The sequence below is a fragment of the Patiria miniata genome, unplaced genomic scaffold (genome assembly GCF_015706575.1).
Source record: "Patiria miniata isolate m_02_andy unplaced genomic scaffold, ASM1570657v1 HiC_scaffold_20, whole genome shotgun sequence".
NCBI lineage: Eukaryota > Metazoa > Echinodermata > Asteroidea > Valvatida > Asterinidae > Patiria > Patiria miniata.
In genome coordinates, this window is record NW_024037059.1 from 24,823,418 (window position 1) to 24,839,262 (window position 15,845).

The 15,845-nt window shown below is 40.4% G+C and overlaps 1 protein-coding gene across 1 annotated transcript in view; it reads left to right on the top strand.

Moving 5' to 3' along the window:
• The window catches only part of LOC119728292 (receptor-type tyrosine-protein phosphatase T-like), a 35,710-nt gene extending 32,386 nt beyond the window's left edge, over nucleotides 1-3,324 (top strand). Inside the window, exons 33-36 of the mRNA XM_038200477.1 lie at nucleotides 31-162; nucleotides 420-565; nucleotides 1,790-1,925; nucleotides 2,282-3,324. Of these exons, the coding sequence (XP_038056405.1) occupies nucleotides 31-162; nucleotides 420-565; nucleotides 1,790-1,925; nucleotides 2,282-2,392 (525 nt within the window). The 3' untranslated portion in view covers nucleotides 2,393-3,324. The remainder of the gene's footprint in view (nucleotides 1-30; nucleotides 163-419; nucleotides 566-1,789; nucleotides 1,926-2,281) is intronic.
• Nucleotides 3,325-15,845: the final 12,521 nt, after the last annotated feature.

Consider the following 15,845-nt stretch of genomic DNA (forward strand, 5'->3'; position numbering starts at 1 on the left):
CAACGTTTTTATTAATTTTTCTTTCCATAGACCTTCGGCAAGTATTGGACCGATGCGGGATCCCTGACATGTCCTCCGCTAGATGTAAGCCTGGAGTCGACCGAGAAAATGCCAAACAACATTACGGTGCGCTACCTGACCCTCACCAATGCTAAAACCAAGGTATAGTAGTTGGACGGAAAGTGATTTTTTTCTGCTAAGTGTGAAATGTATCTCTTTGAAGAAACCTTTGGACTCAAAATTAAGCTGCTTGCCTTAAAAACCCCCATTTTTTACGCAAATGCGCCAATGATTTGACACACTCATTAAAAGAACGTCCACACCAAGTTTTATGGTATTTTTATTTCGCCTTTCGCATACATTGTTAATTTTGTCTCAATATAGCCTAAAATATATGTTTTTGAAAATATTTATCGCAGGTATCCCGAATGTTATGCCATCTTCAACTGCCTGACTGGCCTAGTGGCAGGGTACCAGCGTCTCCAGTGACCGTCTTGCAGTTGGTTGCAGCGCTACGGGAATGGCAGTGCGACCACACAGAAGCAAGAATTGTCATCCACTGCATGTAAGGATGGATGGAGTATTCGTTTAACCGCGCTCATTTCTATTGTATCAACTGAATATTGAAACAAAAAGAAGGCCTAAACAATGGACCAATAGTTTCAAACTGAAGTCTCTTTTACCTAACTATCCTCTGCATTTTGAGTTAAAACTAACTTTGTACTTTATCTGTTGGGCCTGACTACAGACCATTCTGAGCACAGCTATCACTGTACATTCACAAAGCCCCCCGTCCATGACGAAACCATTGTAGGCCATCAGCCGGGTGTTTGGTCGGTACCAAATGAGGGGGGAAATGCCCATTTTGATTTTTGTCAAGATATCCACCCTTGTAGTTGGAAAATATGTGATAGCATTGTACCGGTGGCAGCTTTTGGATGCTAAAAAAACTTTAAAAAACATGGCGGCCAAAACATGCTCTTTTGTACATATAATTAATCCGGTAACAAGCATATTGGCGGCCATTTTGAAAAAAAGAACCAACTAAAAGTGATAACATCCCAAACTGCCACCGCTCACACTGCAAAGCATTCACACGTTTGTCAACTAAGATTTGCATCCCTTGGCAAAAATCGCTATGAGCATAGCTCCTTTCGATCATTTTGATACCAGTGGCCCAATTTTTGGACCGAAGCTGATATAGCCTATTGTGCCAGCTATTGCATAAAGCGGAAATGTAAAATATTTTCGCCACTGACAGGGGGGGGGGGGGGGTTTCTCTGTGAGTGTACTGTGAAAAAGTACCCATATTAGTCTAAAGTCTAATCCTAAAACAGAACCATGCATTCATGGAACCCCCTCACCTCTTGGTAAAGACAAAGGCATAGGCCTATAGCGCCAGTTATTTCGTGATATATGGTTTGGGAAAACCCTTTCGCAATCATCAAAGTCTAGACAAACCAAACAGCCCCCAGTTGTGTCCCCATATCTCAAAAGGGCCAATAGGGTGACCCGTTTGTAAAGTGCATCCACAAAACTGAGGGTGCCATGAGTGAACAGTGACGATTTGCCCTATTGGTCAGTTGGCAAACTACCCTTCCAATTCTTTCAGTGACGGGGAGGGCGCTTCAAAAAGGCCCATAAGGTGGCCCGTTTGTACATAACCACAATATACTGAGGGTGCCAGGATTGAACAATGATCGATTATGCCCTGTTGAACAGTGATCGATTATGCCCTATTGAACAGCCCAATTGGTGTATTGGCAAACTACCCTTCCTTTTCTTTCAGTGACGGTGAGGGCGCTAGTGGCACATTCTGTGCGCTTCTTAACATCTTGGAGAAACTGAAAGACGAGAACGTTGTAGACGTCTTTCATGCCGTGAGGAAGCTCAGAGAAGCTCGGCCCGGCATGGTTCAGTCACTGGTATGTTTTTATTTCTGTCCGAGTATTCGTTTAATTCTCCATTTTTGGTTTGTTTCTCGATCTATCTTTGTCACTCTTGGGCGTAAATAATGGTTGTTATTAGTTTTTTGTCTATTTAATGATTTTTCTTTAACAAATTACCTCCGAGTTTTGATTCTGCTAGCTTCAGATTTTATTTATGTTAATTAATCATTGCAGAAACATTTTACTGATAATTGGGTCTTCGGTCTTCTTTTTAAGAATTCCTTATTTTTACTCAGTATTTGGCTCAAACTTGGAAACAAAAGACTCTGGGCTACAGGATCAGCGGATATTTAGAGACATGTTACAAATATGCTGAGTTTGTTTTCTTTCAGGAGGAGTATACATTCCTGTATGATGCAGTGAGGACGCATATGGAGAGCGACATTGTCTATGAAAATGTCCAGGCTGCTTCCATCCATGTAAGCTGCACAAGTCAAGTATAGTGCCCCGTGTTGGCAAATCTGGCTATTCCAACGCCGATCCACAACCGGTTGTTTTAAATCTGTTTTTTTTTTATATGAATTAAACCCCTGAAGAGAATCCACAAAACTGGCACCTTGTTTTATTCAGTCTGGCTTTTAAACCAGGTCGTCTCTGCACATACTGTGCCATATGATTGATATTACTTTCAGAAACCTAGCCTCGTGTACCATACTACCGTTACCAAAACCATCGCCTTCCAATACCAGTTGCATCGCTAGCTGTAAATATAATGAAACGTATATCAATTGTATTGAAACAATTGCATCGGTACTCACTCAGGAGTTTCAGAATTTTAAACATTATCTTGTTTCTTCCATGTTATACTTTTCTTCCTACTCAAAAATACATTGCCTTAAATTTAACAATTAGTGCAGTCCGTTATAGAATATTATCTCATTGTAATGACTTAAAAAAAAACAAGTGAAATAACTTGAATGACATTTGAGCAAATACTTCTGCGCAAAAAATGCTGCATTTATTCAGCATAACCATACACATATCTGTGCCAATTTCGTCAGAGTCCAGAAGTGTGGCTCCTGGAAAATACGATATGAAAATTAATCAAATGAAATAATAGATACCTAAATTAAGTGTGAAATTTATAGCCTATATTTGATGAAATCATTGGATTTGGCTTCCGGCTGCTTGCGTTATAAAGAACATAGTGCTTTGTGTCTATGTCGGATTTATCAACAGAATGCCCAACCCGAGATTTGGGAATATCTAATTTATATTAATTTAAACTCTCCCCTTTCACGACGGATTGTGTACTTGCGTACTTTTGCAGATTTTCTGCTTATATCCTTAAGAGAGCCAGGTATCTTTTTAGGAATCAGGCTAAAATTGAGAAATAAGTTTTCGTATTAAATAAAAGTACATGATTGTATTCAAAGTTGTATTTATTTATCACTGGTATCGCTGAGATATGCCATCTTTAACCTCCTGACTGGCCTAATGGCCGGTAACCAGCGTCTCCAGCGACAGTCTTGCAGTTGTTTTCAGTGCTACGGAAATGGCAGTGTGACCACACAGAAGAAAGAATTATCATCCGTGATCCACTGCATGTAAGCAGGGAGTATTCTTGTTTGTAGCAACAGTGTCAACAGATGATTATTTTGATTCCAAAATTATAAACACACTGGACCAACACAAGGGCAGATCCAGAACACAATTTTTTTTGGGGGGGGGGCCAAAAAAGTTTGGTCTAGGTCTAAAAAAATTACGGCGTGGGGTTCGGGGCCCGCTTAAGGCCCCCGTTTTTTTTTTTTTGATTCTACATGCTCAGTGGTGCGATTTGGGCAATTCTGACTACTTTAACCAATGTTTTTTGAGGAAAAGGTGGTGCGTGGTGGTGTACTCATTGCCTGCCTTTATTGCGAGGTCACTAACAAAAACAACAACATTGGGTTCGGTTTTTTTTTTTTGGGGGGGGGCATGGCCCCCTTTGGCCCCCTACAAACAAAACAATCAAAAAGTGGGTGGGTTTGATTGAATAAATGTAATGTACTTGCACGTTCCGAGAAGATTTTGTCATACGTTGACAAGGTGAGACCTACGGAGCGCAGGGCAGTTTTACGGACGCAATCAAACCTACCTGTCCCTGTTTTTGTCTAAAAGTGAACCATACATGCCGAATATGTCACAAGCAGCAATGCTCATCATAGATTGATAAAATAGACGTAAAATCGACATTGAACTGTTTGAACTTACGAAGGAAAAACATCTGTTGCATGGCCTTACCATAACTACCTGGGTGTTTTGTTCCAGTTAAGTTTGTCGTCAATAAATAGCACCAAGGTTGTTGTACGCTTTAACCCTTTCTATTTCGTTGTCGTTAGTATAAACAGGTTTGTGAGGTCCAGTGTTGCGCCGGAAATCTACGATCATCTCCTTAGTTTTCGTCACATTAATAGTAAAGAACATGACGGTCACACCAATCCACAAACTGTGCTATCTCCAACAAATCTCCGATATATAATTGCGTGGGTCATCTTTTAAGTAGCATGTAATGCCTGTGTCATCTGCGTATTTCATTAAACTACACTTTGGGCTGGAACAGAGACAGTCACTTGTATAAAATAACAGCGGTGAGATAACACATCCTTGAGGGGGACCTGTGTTTATCATCCTGACCTTAGAATTAAAGTCTCCATTTTTACTCACTGTGGCTTATTCAGCAAACAATTATGAATCAACTGTACAGTTTTTGGAAACACATTTATTTGCTTGCGTTTTTTTTTATTAGAATGTGAGGTTGAATCGTTTTAAAGGCACTAGAAAAATCTTTAATAGATCTATAGAATTTTGATTTGTCCAACGGTGACTGTACAGTTTATGAAGATAAACTAGTACCCCATCATCGACCCCCTGTATTGCTGCGGTATGCAAATTGAAAATTGTCTAAATAAGAGCCTGCATCTTTGAGAAGAAATTTCAGAAAAAGCCATGCAACACATTTAACAATATTATTGTTGACTGCTGTGATGTGGGATATGACGTTTTGAACACCCGAAGCCTGGGGCGCATAGCACCCGAGGCGAAGCCGAGGGACCGGGTGCTATGCTCCCCGAGGGTGTTCAAAACGCCATATCTCAAATCACAGTAGACAACAATTGATTTGTTATACCTCTGTCTTTGATTCTTTGGATTTTTATGTAAAAAATCACGAAGACAAACAGCAGTAAACACAACAATCATGACAATTGAACGTCGACTCACATGCATGTCGCGTGCTCGAAACAGCTGATCGTCTACTAGTTCGCTGATCCCACTCATGTGTTAAAACATGGTAAAAATAGCGTGGGTACCAACGATACAAGCGTTTCACACCGTTCGTGCCGCATACGTTCATAGTCATAGCACACTCCCTGTGTTATACCAGAGAAGAATGATATTTTCCAGAATTCTGGTACCTAAACCGTTTGGTCCTGAAGCGTTATTTCTTACATCAATCTCATCTATTATTAAATAGTATCATGATCGGCATTATTTTGAAAGAGTCTTGCAAGAGATCTTTTTCCTGAGTGAAATCATGAACATCAAATCGACAATAGAAATTGTTCAGTTTATTTGCAGTTCATCCACGAAGACGTTGGCTTATACCAGCCTGGGCCAAGGCGTCGAGCGTAAAGGACATTGAAAGGGACGTCAACGAAAAAATGTGGCTTAGGAGACGTATACGAATCATAAATTAGAAATATTTATCAACATTATGAACTGTAAAGAGATTAATTTAAATATATATCAACTTCAATGATGTGAAATATTAGGTAATTATTACAAATTATAAACACAGTTGGTGAGCTTTCTAATTGCTGAGGTTTGTGATCAATGTATTTTAGATTTGTTAGCTTGTTCCAGCAGATACGCTACAATGCATAGAAAGAATGAAACATGTCAGTGTCCATTTATTGATTTAAAATATTAAGTTAATCCATAGCCATTAGATGACAACGATAAGGCACAACCCAGTTCCTGAATAGTAGGGCCTAAGTAGTAGTAAAGTATATCAGGAGCTAATATGGCCCATTAGGCCAGCGTTTAGCTTAAGTTTCCTTGGCCCGAAACCACTCATATTCCCCTGCATGGGAAGTCCGTCCATCGCCAGTAATGCCGGTCCCCCTGATGGTCCTAGGTGTAGAGAGGCAAGGACACCACGTAATGGCCGGGGCTAAATTCGAACCCCTGATCCTCTGATCATTTGTCGTGAACCTATAGGCCATGCACAACTTCCCTTAACAAAAAGGATTAGGTTAAGATCTGCGGTACAGAAAGGATTTTCAGTTGAAGCAAACCAAAAGTACATAAGCTGGCATGCAGCGTTTTTCTGCATGTTTCTGCATGTGGGTCATTCCAGTCAGACCAACGCTCTTTTTTACCTCATGTCTTCCGATTTTGATAAAAATTGCTGTGCTTGTCGGTCCTGACGAGCGATGAATGCACACCAATTTTTAGCCCGATCCGACCTACCATGTGGTCAGGGTAGAAACCACAAAAAACCGGGCATTTTTAGAGTAAATACCACCCTTTTGGTAGAAATATGTCAAAACCATGTTAATTTTCATCGAATATATGCGAATTTGGTATTAAAATAATAAGAATTGCATGCTCAAATCAACTCTTTTGTCAAAATTCATTTTTGTGTGTAAAAAGGAGGTCACGTGACCTTAATATGTTATCGTGACCTTTGACCCAATTTATGGAAGGCCAAAAAAAAAAATAGTCGGTCTCTGGTCAGACCGAAGTTCCGGAATTGATGCGGCGAGGCGGTTTTGGGGGTTTTTTTGTGGCTTTTTTTTCAAGCTTGTATTGTACAGACAAGGTGGGTACTATTTTGCTTTTTTTGTGTCTCATTATACATTGTTGTCCTCCATAATTTGCCTTGGTGCTCTTTATCATTTGCCTTGGTGCAATTTCCCCATTCCTTGGTGCTCCTTGGAACAAACATTTGAGGAGGCGCGGCAACAGAGGGCGCTGTTGTAGCTTCCGTGTTAATTTGGAGAAAAAAACACAGGTTGCCACGCATGATTAAAATCGACGCGTGCACTGACCAGAGACCGTGTATTTTTTTTGGCCTAATGATGTATCATTCCGAAAATCAACGAAATGAAAATGACTTGATACAGCATGTCTTCCTCTATCAGAATCTACTAAAAATCAATTGGGGTCTTCACAATTTACAACTTTATGACTATTTTTGTACAGTTGGTGGGTTACAAATGAGTCAATTTATAGACTTTAAATTAGAAATCCACCCACACAACTTACTATTCTGTTTCTAAAGATACTGAAATTAATCTTGGGTTGGGAATTTCTCATGTTTAGGACTGATGAGGTCTAACCAGACTCATAATATAAATTATCAGTAGTGGCGCACCCAGGATTTTCCTTTTTTTGGGGGGGGGGCCCTCATAGCTTTTTTGTTTTCAAATTTTTGTAGAATATTGTAAAAAATCAAACAAACAAATTGACAACCTTGGAGGGACGTGGGCTCCAGCCCCTCGAACCCCCCCCCCCCCCCCGTGCCACTGATAATTAGTTATCCTACGAATATGAAACAATGGAATATGAAACAATGCAATGCTGCTGTGACCCATATGCCACCCGACGCACTACATTATTTCGTGTTCCACGAGCCATAACGAATTTATCTTCAAGCAAACTTGACGTCGAATGCGTACATTGTATGTGGTGAGGGATGTATCGGACCGTTCAGCAGCAAATAAAAAGAACACAATACATACATGTACATGTACATTCGATATATGGGGTGCAGTATAGCTGTGCAATATTATATCAAATCACACTGTTGTTGCTACAGATGGACTAATCAGGGTCTAGGATTCAAGGTTGCTTGAAGATAATACTCAATATCGCAATCCAAGTTACCTTTCTACTCATTCATCACTGCGCTTCTTGAAATTTAATGAGTCTCAAAGACTTGGCAATTTTTTCCTTTGAGATAAATTTCACCTGGATGTGTCCACTGTACTGGGTCCGGGTAGAAAGCATAGAGCTGTTGCGTACCCTAAACAGTAACTGCTGATGACAATCGACTCTCAAGCATTCGACGTCAAGTTTGCTTAAAGATAAACTCGTTAGCCCACTTATGCTCGTGGAACACGGAATAATGTAGTACGTCGGGTGGCATATGGGTCACAGCAGCATTGCATTGTTTCATATTCCAAGCGCGCTCGTGGGATAACTAATTATCAGTGGCACCCCGGGATGGGTGGGTGGGGGGGGGGGGCCTCAATTCAAAGCGCACTCGTGGGATAACTAATTATCAGTGGCACCGGGGGGGGGGGGGCTCGAGGGGCTGTAACCACCCCCCTCCAAGGTTGTCAATTTGTTTGTTTGATTTTTGGGAAATTTTTTTTTGCTCAATCTTCTACAGAAATTTGAAAACAAACAAACTATGAGGCCCCCCCCCACACACACCAAAAAGCCAAATCCTCGGTGCGCCACTGCTGATATTTATATTATGAGTCTGGTTAGACCTCATCAGCCCTAAACATGAAAAATTCCCAAACCAAGATTTATTTAAGTACCTTTAGAAACAGAACAGTAAGTTGTGTGGGTGGATTTCTAATGTAAAGTCTATAAATTGACTAATTTGTAACCTACCAACTGTACAAACATAGTCATAAAGTTGTAAACTTTGAAGACCCCAATTGATTTTAGTGGATTCTGATAGAGGAAGACATGCTGTATCAAGTCATTTGAATTTCGTTGATTTTCGGAATGATACATTTGTACATAAATTTGATACCGAATTCGCATATTTTCGATGAAAATTAACATGGTTTTGACATATTTCTACCAAAAGGGTGGTATTTGACTCTAAAAATGTCAGTTTTTTGTGGTTTCTGCCCTGACCATATGGTAGGTCGGATCGGGCTAAAAATTGGTGTGCATTCATTGCTCATCAGGACCTACAAGCAAAGCATTTTTTTATCAAAATCGGAAGACATGAGGTAAATAATTGCGTTGGTCTGACATGCAATGACCCATATGTGACGTCCACAGAAAGTTGAACTTATGACACACTACGCTTCTTTACTGTGAAAAAATCGGTTCAACAACACGAAACTGATAAGTGCATAATTATTTGTACACGCCACAGTATGCATTTATTGATTTTGTTCACTTTATACTTCCTCGTGCAGTGATTACGACAATGGCGGCCTATCTAACTCGCCCGTACCGTGCCAGTGTGTTGCTGTTTCTGATTGCTGTGTCTCTTAGCAAAGGTAAAGTGCGTAATGTAGCGGTTTTCTAAAAAAAAAGTCCGAAAAAGTAGAATATTGCATTGGAACCTCATTTGAAATGAGATTGATTAAAACAAATGATGTACTTCCATTGAATCATTAGTTGAAATACAAGTTTTTCTACCCATTATTCACGCACATATCGCAAGTTGTTCCGATGCAGGATTTCAAACTGTAAAGGACACGGAAGGGCAGTGCGGTATTGTAACGAAACAGGGGTATGTGTAGACTGATATCAAGTGTAGCCTCAAAAGCATCACGTCAGCCCGCGCGTTAGAGCGCGTGATACTGTGGGGCAACCAATCAGCATGCGCGTCCTGCATGTACACTAGGCTGATGGGCATGTCTGGCTATGAATTATGCAGGCATGTACCGCGTGAACAAGCGCGTGATATCGCGCAGCGACCAATCAGCAGCGTGCGTCCGGCATGGTCTGGGATGGGGTGATTGCCTCGTGGCCTGGCGTGGGTTCGGCACTCGGGGTAGAGACTTCAATGAGAAAACTGCTCTGAGAGACTTCAATGAGTAAACTCCTGGGAGAGACCGCGTTGTGCAACAAGCGATTATCGAGCAATCTCGTGAGCTGTCAGCGTTTTACTGAGTTCCCGTGGTTGGACCGTACCGGAGCGGGAGAAAGCCCCAGCGCGCCTGGTGTGATCGGTCAGTAAACCTGGACTTCGTTGTTTACATCCCCCTGTGCATTTTCAGGCCTTATCTAATAAGATTTGGGTGGTTGTTGTTAAGAAGTCGGGATTATTTAATATAGGGCCTGAGTTAGGATAATAGTCGGACCCTGGGTAAATCTGAAGGTTGGGGAACAGTTAGGCTTAGTTCAGACTTAAGGATTGTCTTCCGTTGTTTGTGCCATTTGGCGTGGCTGCGGTATAGCTGCCCTGTGAGTCCGTAGGCTTGTTTGCCCATTGAGGAAATAGTCTAGCTAAGATTGTTCGGAAGGTCTGTCTGCCGTTGATCTATGCCAATTGGCGTGGCTGCGGTTGATGCAGACTTGGATAACTGAGAGCTCGCTTTTCCTGCCTGGGAACCCGCTTAATTGTGACTTTGTGGAGGGAAGTGCATGCCGTGGTCCTGTGCAATTTTGGCGTAGATACGGTTGATTGCGGCCCTGTAAAGTCTGTGAATCCTGAGTTTCCCGAAGGTAAATTTACTGGGTTAACGTTCAGAGGGCTACTGTTATCGTCCGGTGGGTCATAGAAACGTTACTAAGTACCCCGTATGTGTAATTCGCTGGGCAAGCAAGTAGCAAGGACCGTGTTGTATTGTATAAATCTATTCTGTTATTGTAGACCTCATTAGGGTTATTTTGTGCTAAGTGAAAGAACACTAGCCCGTATTTAAGTCGGTGGTGCAGACGACCACTTTATAAACTAGGAACCCCGAGAAGTATAGGTGAGGTATACCCAAGTGAGGTTTACCTTAAGTGAATTACCCCGCTAAGCTGTGAGTTATAATTGTGCAAGTTAATCATAAGGGAGTGCAGTTGACCCCTGTTGAACCAGACGATTATAATTGTATAAGCTAAAGGGTGCAGTTGACCCAAGAGCCGAACGAAGATTATAATTGTATAAGCTAATGACAAGGGGTGCAGTTGACCCCTCAGCTAACAGCGAGGTTTACTAGTGTTCATTATCACAGCAAGGTTTACTAGTGTTCATTATCACGGCGAGGTTTACTAGTGCTTATTATCACAGCGAGGTTTACTAGATTATCACAGTGAGGTTTACTAGTGCTTATTCTAAGAGCGAGGTTTACTAGTGCTTTTTTAAGAACGAGGTTTATCAGTGTTAATTCGAACACCGAGGTTTACCTGGATTCATCAGAACTGTGAGATTCATCGTTGTATAAATTATTGAATGGTGACGCGTTGACATTATATTTGAAGTGTGCTAAAGGAATAAACTAACTGATTAACGTCTTGGACTAACTGGTCACTGTGAAGCTTATGTAGTCCCGCTCTCTGTTGGATATATCTGAATAAGTTAGTTCCCTCTTTTGTCAATAAAGTCAAGTACTTAATCGCAGATCGGTGGTATATTTCCGCCAAACGAACTGCCCCGAGGCTTAGTCCGCCGTTCGTTAACTATATCCCCCCCCCTTGCGTCAGGGTAACAGCTCATCCTTGCGCGAGGTTTATAAATATTTTTGTGGGTTAAGGCCAGGTCCAATTCCATCCTTCGATCAGGTCAGACTGTCGGGTCACCTAGTTATTCCCGCCACAAAGGGTGTATAGCTCGTTTCGCCACAGTATTTTTCTCGTAGAATCAACGATTCACAAAGTCAATTAGATGAAATGCTTCATGTGATTTCCAGATCTTTTTTCTTATTGCAAAGTGGGAAATGAATCCTTTTTTTAAAAAGGATTCGTGGTATGCATAAGGAAAAGTTTTGGACATTTGCTCATCGCAACACTGCGTGTAAACGCTCAGTATATATGCGCGTGCGTTGTTGAGAGACCAAAACAGGCATATCTTTAAAACTGGGCAACGTACAAATCTGGGGTGATCAGAACATGAAAGAAGACATCTTCTGCTTTCTACAGGGATGAAATTTGTCATTGACAGTGCTCGGCCAAAAACGACCATTTTAGTTTGAAAAACACATCCACGCTTTGTGCTCCTATTCAATAGTGCACATCACGAAGCGTAAACTAGTTTTTTTAGCACGCATGTCCAAGTGTTTTTTACCACAGCGTCAAAACAAAAAGTTCAGCAACCTTAGGGTGACGTCATTCATAAAGTTTATAATGTAAAGTCTCGGACTTTACATTATAAAAGATAATGTAAAGTCAATTTATAGACTTTACATTAGAAATTCACCCACACAACTTACTATTCTGTTTCTAAAGGTATTTAAATTAATATTGGGTTGGGAATTTCTAATGTTTAGGGCTGATGAGGTCTAACCAGACTCATAATATAAATTATCAGTTGTGGTGCACCCAGGATTTTGCTTTTTTTGGGGGGGGGGGGCCTCATAGCTTTTTGTTGTCAAATTTCTGTAGAAGAATGAAAAAAATCAAACAATCAAATTGATAACCTTGGAGGGGGTGGGTTCCAGCCCCTCGAGCCCCCTCCGGTGCCACTGATAATTAGTTATCCCACTAGCGCGCTTAGAATATGAAATAATGCAATGCTGCTGTGACCCATATGCCACCCGACGCACTACATTATTTCGTGTTCCACGAGCCATAACGAATTTATCTTCAAGCAAACTTGACGTCGAATGCGTACATTGTATGTGGTGAGGGATGTATCGGACCGTTCAGCAGCAAATAAAAAGAACACGATACATACATGTACGTGTACATTCGATATATGGGGTGCAATGTAGCTTGTGCAGTATTATATCAAATCACACTGTGATTGCTATAGATGGACTAATCAGGGTCTAGAATTCAAGGTTGCTTGAAGATAATACTCAATATCGAAATCAAAGTTACCTTTCTACTCATTCATCACTGCCCTTCTTAAAATTTAATGAGTCTCACAGACTTGGCAATTTTTTCCTTCAAGATAAATTTCACCTGGATGTGTGTCCGCTGTACTGGGTCCGGGTAGAAAGCATAGAGCTGTTGCGTACCCTAAACAGTAACTGCTGATGACAATCGACTCTCAAGCATTCGACGTCAAGTTTGCTTGAAGATAAATTCGTTAGCCCACTAGTGCTCGTGGAACACGGAATAATGTAGTGCGTCGGGTCGCAAATGGGTCACAGCAGCATTGCATTGTTTCATATTCCAAGCGCGCTCGTGGCATAACTAATTATCAGTGGCACCCCGGGGTGGGGTGGGGGGGGGGGGGCTCAATTCAAAGCGCACTCGTGGGATAACTAATTATCAGTGGCAACGGGGGCGGGGGGGGGGGGCTCGAGGGGTTGTAACCACCCCCTCCAAGGTTGTCAATTTGTTTGTTTGATTTTTGGGAAATTTTTTTTTGCTCAATCTTCTACAGAAATTTGAAAACAAACAAACTATGAGGCCCCCCCCACACACACCAAAAAGCCAAATCCTCGGTGCGCCACTGCTGATAATTTATATTATGAGTCTGGTTTGACCTCATCAGCCCTAAACATGAGAAATTCCCAAACCAAGATTTATTTAAGTACCTTTAGAAACAGAACAGTAAGTTGTGTGGATAGATTTCTAATATAAAGTCTATAAATTGACCAATTTGTAACCTACCAACTGTACAAAAATAGTCATAAAGTTGTAAACTTTGAAGACCCCAATTGATTTTAGTGGATTCTGATAGAGGAAGACATGCTGTATCAAGTCATTTGAATTTCGTTGATTTTTGGAATGATACATTTGTACATAAATTGGGTCAAAGGTCACGATAACATATTAAAGGTCACGTGACCTACTTTCAAAAAATTTAATTTTGACAAAAGAGTTGATTTGAGCTTGCAATTCTTATTATTTTGATACCGAATTCGCATATTTTCGATGAAAATTGACATGGTTTTGACATATTTCCACCAAAAGGGTGGTATTTGACTCTTAAAATGTCAGTTTTTTGTGGTTTCTGCCCTGACCATATGGTAGGTCGGATCGGGCTAAAAATTGGTGTGCAATCATTGCTCATCAGGACCTACAAGCAAAGCAATTTTTTATCAAAATCGGAAGACATGAGGTAAAAAAGTGCGTTGGTCTGACATGGAATGACCCATGTGAAACATATGTGACGTCCACAGAAGGTTGAACCTATGACACACAACGTTGCTTTATTGGGGAAAAATCGGTTCAACAACACGAAACTGATAAGTGCATAATTATTTGTACACGCCACAGTATGTCTTTATTGATTTTGTCCACTTTATACTTCCTCGTGCAGTGATTACGACAATGGCGGCCTATCTAACTCGCCCGTACCGTGCCAGTGTGTTGCTGTTTCTGATTGCTGTGTCTCTTAGCAAAGGTAAAGTGCGTAATGTAGCGGTTTTCTAAAAAAAAAGTCCGAAAAAGTAGAATGTTGCATTTGAACCTCACTTGAAATGAGATTGATGAAAACAAATGATGTACTTCCATTGCATCAGTAGTTGTAATACATGTTTTCTACCCATTATTCACGCACATATCGCGAGTTGTTCCGATGCAGGATTTCCAACTTCAAAGGACACAGAAAGGCAGTGCGTATTTTTCTCGTAGAATCAACGATTCACAAAGTCAATTAAATTAAATGCTTTATGTGATTTCTAGATTTTTTTTCTTATTGAAAAGGGGGAAATAAATCCTTTGTTTTTAGGACAGAAGTTTGTTTTAGATTCCATCTCAACAGTTAAGCATGCGTATCAGCATAAGATCCTGGCTTGGGGTCTGGGAACAAAATCGGTACTTTTTCTTAACTTATTAAAGCTTGCCTATTGTTGCTGAAGTTTTCTGTTTACTTTGTTGTTTTCGTTTCTCCCACGTCCACACACTCCCTTTATCTTTCTCTCTCTTTCTTTGAAAAAAAAATGCACAATTTGCAAGGGAGGCAAACTTAAAACGTAAGTTATATTGCCGGTGGATCAAGGGTGACGTTTGATCTATGTTTCATGCTGTGTGTGGTCATTGAGGAAAGTCTCGAAGTCCAAACACCAAAAAAAGAGGTCACATTCATAAACGGTGATTGCATATCGGGGACCAACCCGGTCGCAAGGTTGCTGGGTAGCAGGGTCGCAGGTTTAAACAATATGATCAAGTAAATGCATACTTTCATATTACATGACGGTCCTACCTGTTATTACATAACAGTAACCGTTTTTTGTTTTAAAATGTTACGTTTCTTATTTTTTATTTATATATTAGGGGTACCTTCAGTTATTACATTACAGAAAGAAATAAAAGGAGTAAATCGTCCTGAATTCGCCGAAATTTGTATGTTAAAGATTGTTCCCTGTTTGGTTAAAAGGAAACCAACCTAATGCATACGTATTTTCAGCCGTAAATATAAGTCTGCTTCTTTGACGTTGCCCCCAGTAATCTGTCAGACCATTTAATATACATTGTTAAAATAATTCTGGAATTTTCCATCAAAAGTTGAGGCAGTAGCATCGACACTTTGCTGTTTTTTAGTTTTGCATCAGGGGGTGTAAAATGATTTTACAAAAGTGTTTTAAAATGATTTTACACTACTTCTAGACTAGGCGATATTTCAAAAAGTCACAAGAAGAGGCATTTTGAGTAGAAGTTGGTAATATAGTTATTTACTTAATTGTGGGTTGCTGAATCCGAAAATAAAATGATGGTTACCAAGCTGAATTTTTAGTGGAAATATGCTTAATTTGCATAAATCTTTAATACCTATCGTGTAATATATTTGTTCCTATATTTTAGTATATTTTTTTTATATTCTATTTTTTTTGAAAAATGTATTTTGGTGATTCTTCTTACACACCCCTACTTCAATAAGATTTTCTTAAGCATACAAGTGACTGAATAATTAGGACATAGTGACAATCCTAAACGGCTACTATTAAACCCTAAATTCTCTCGCAACACAAAAACCGGTCATTTTTTTGAAGGATGGTTGCGTGGGCGTTTATATTCTACTTGTAAATGCTCTTTTTAATTATGATCATTTCGTTTTAAATTCGTTTTGTAGCCCAATTGGGTGGTTTCAAGGACGGAGTGCCCCTTGAAAAC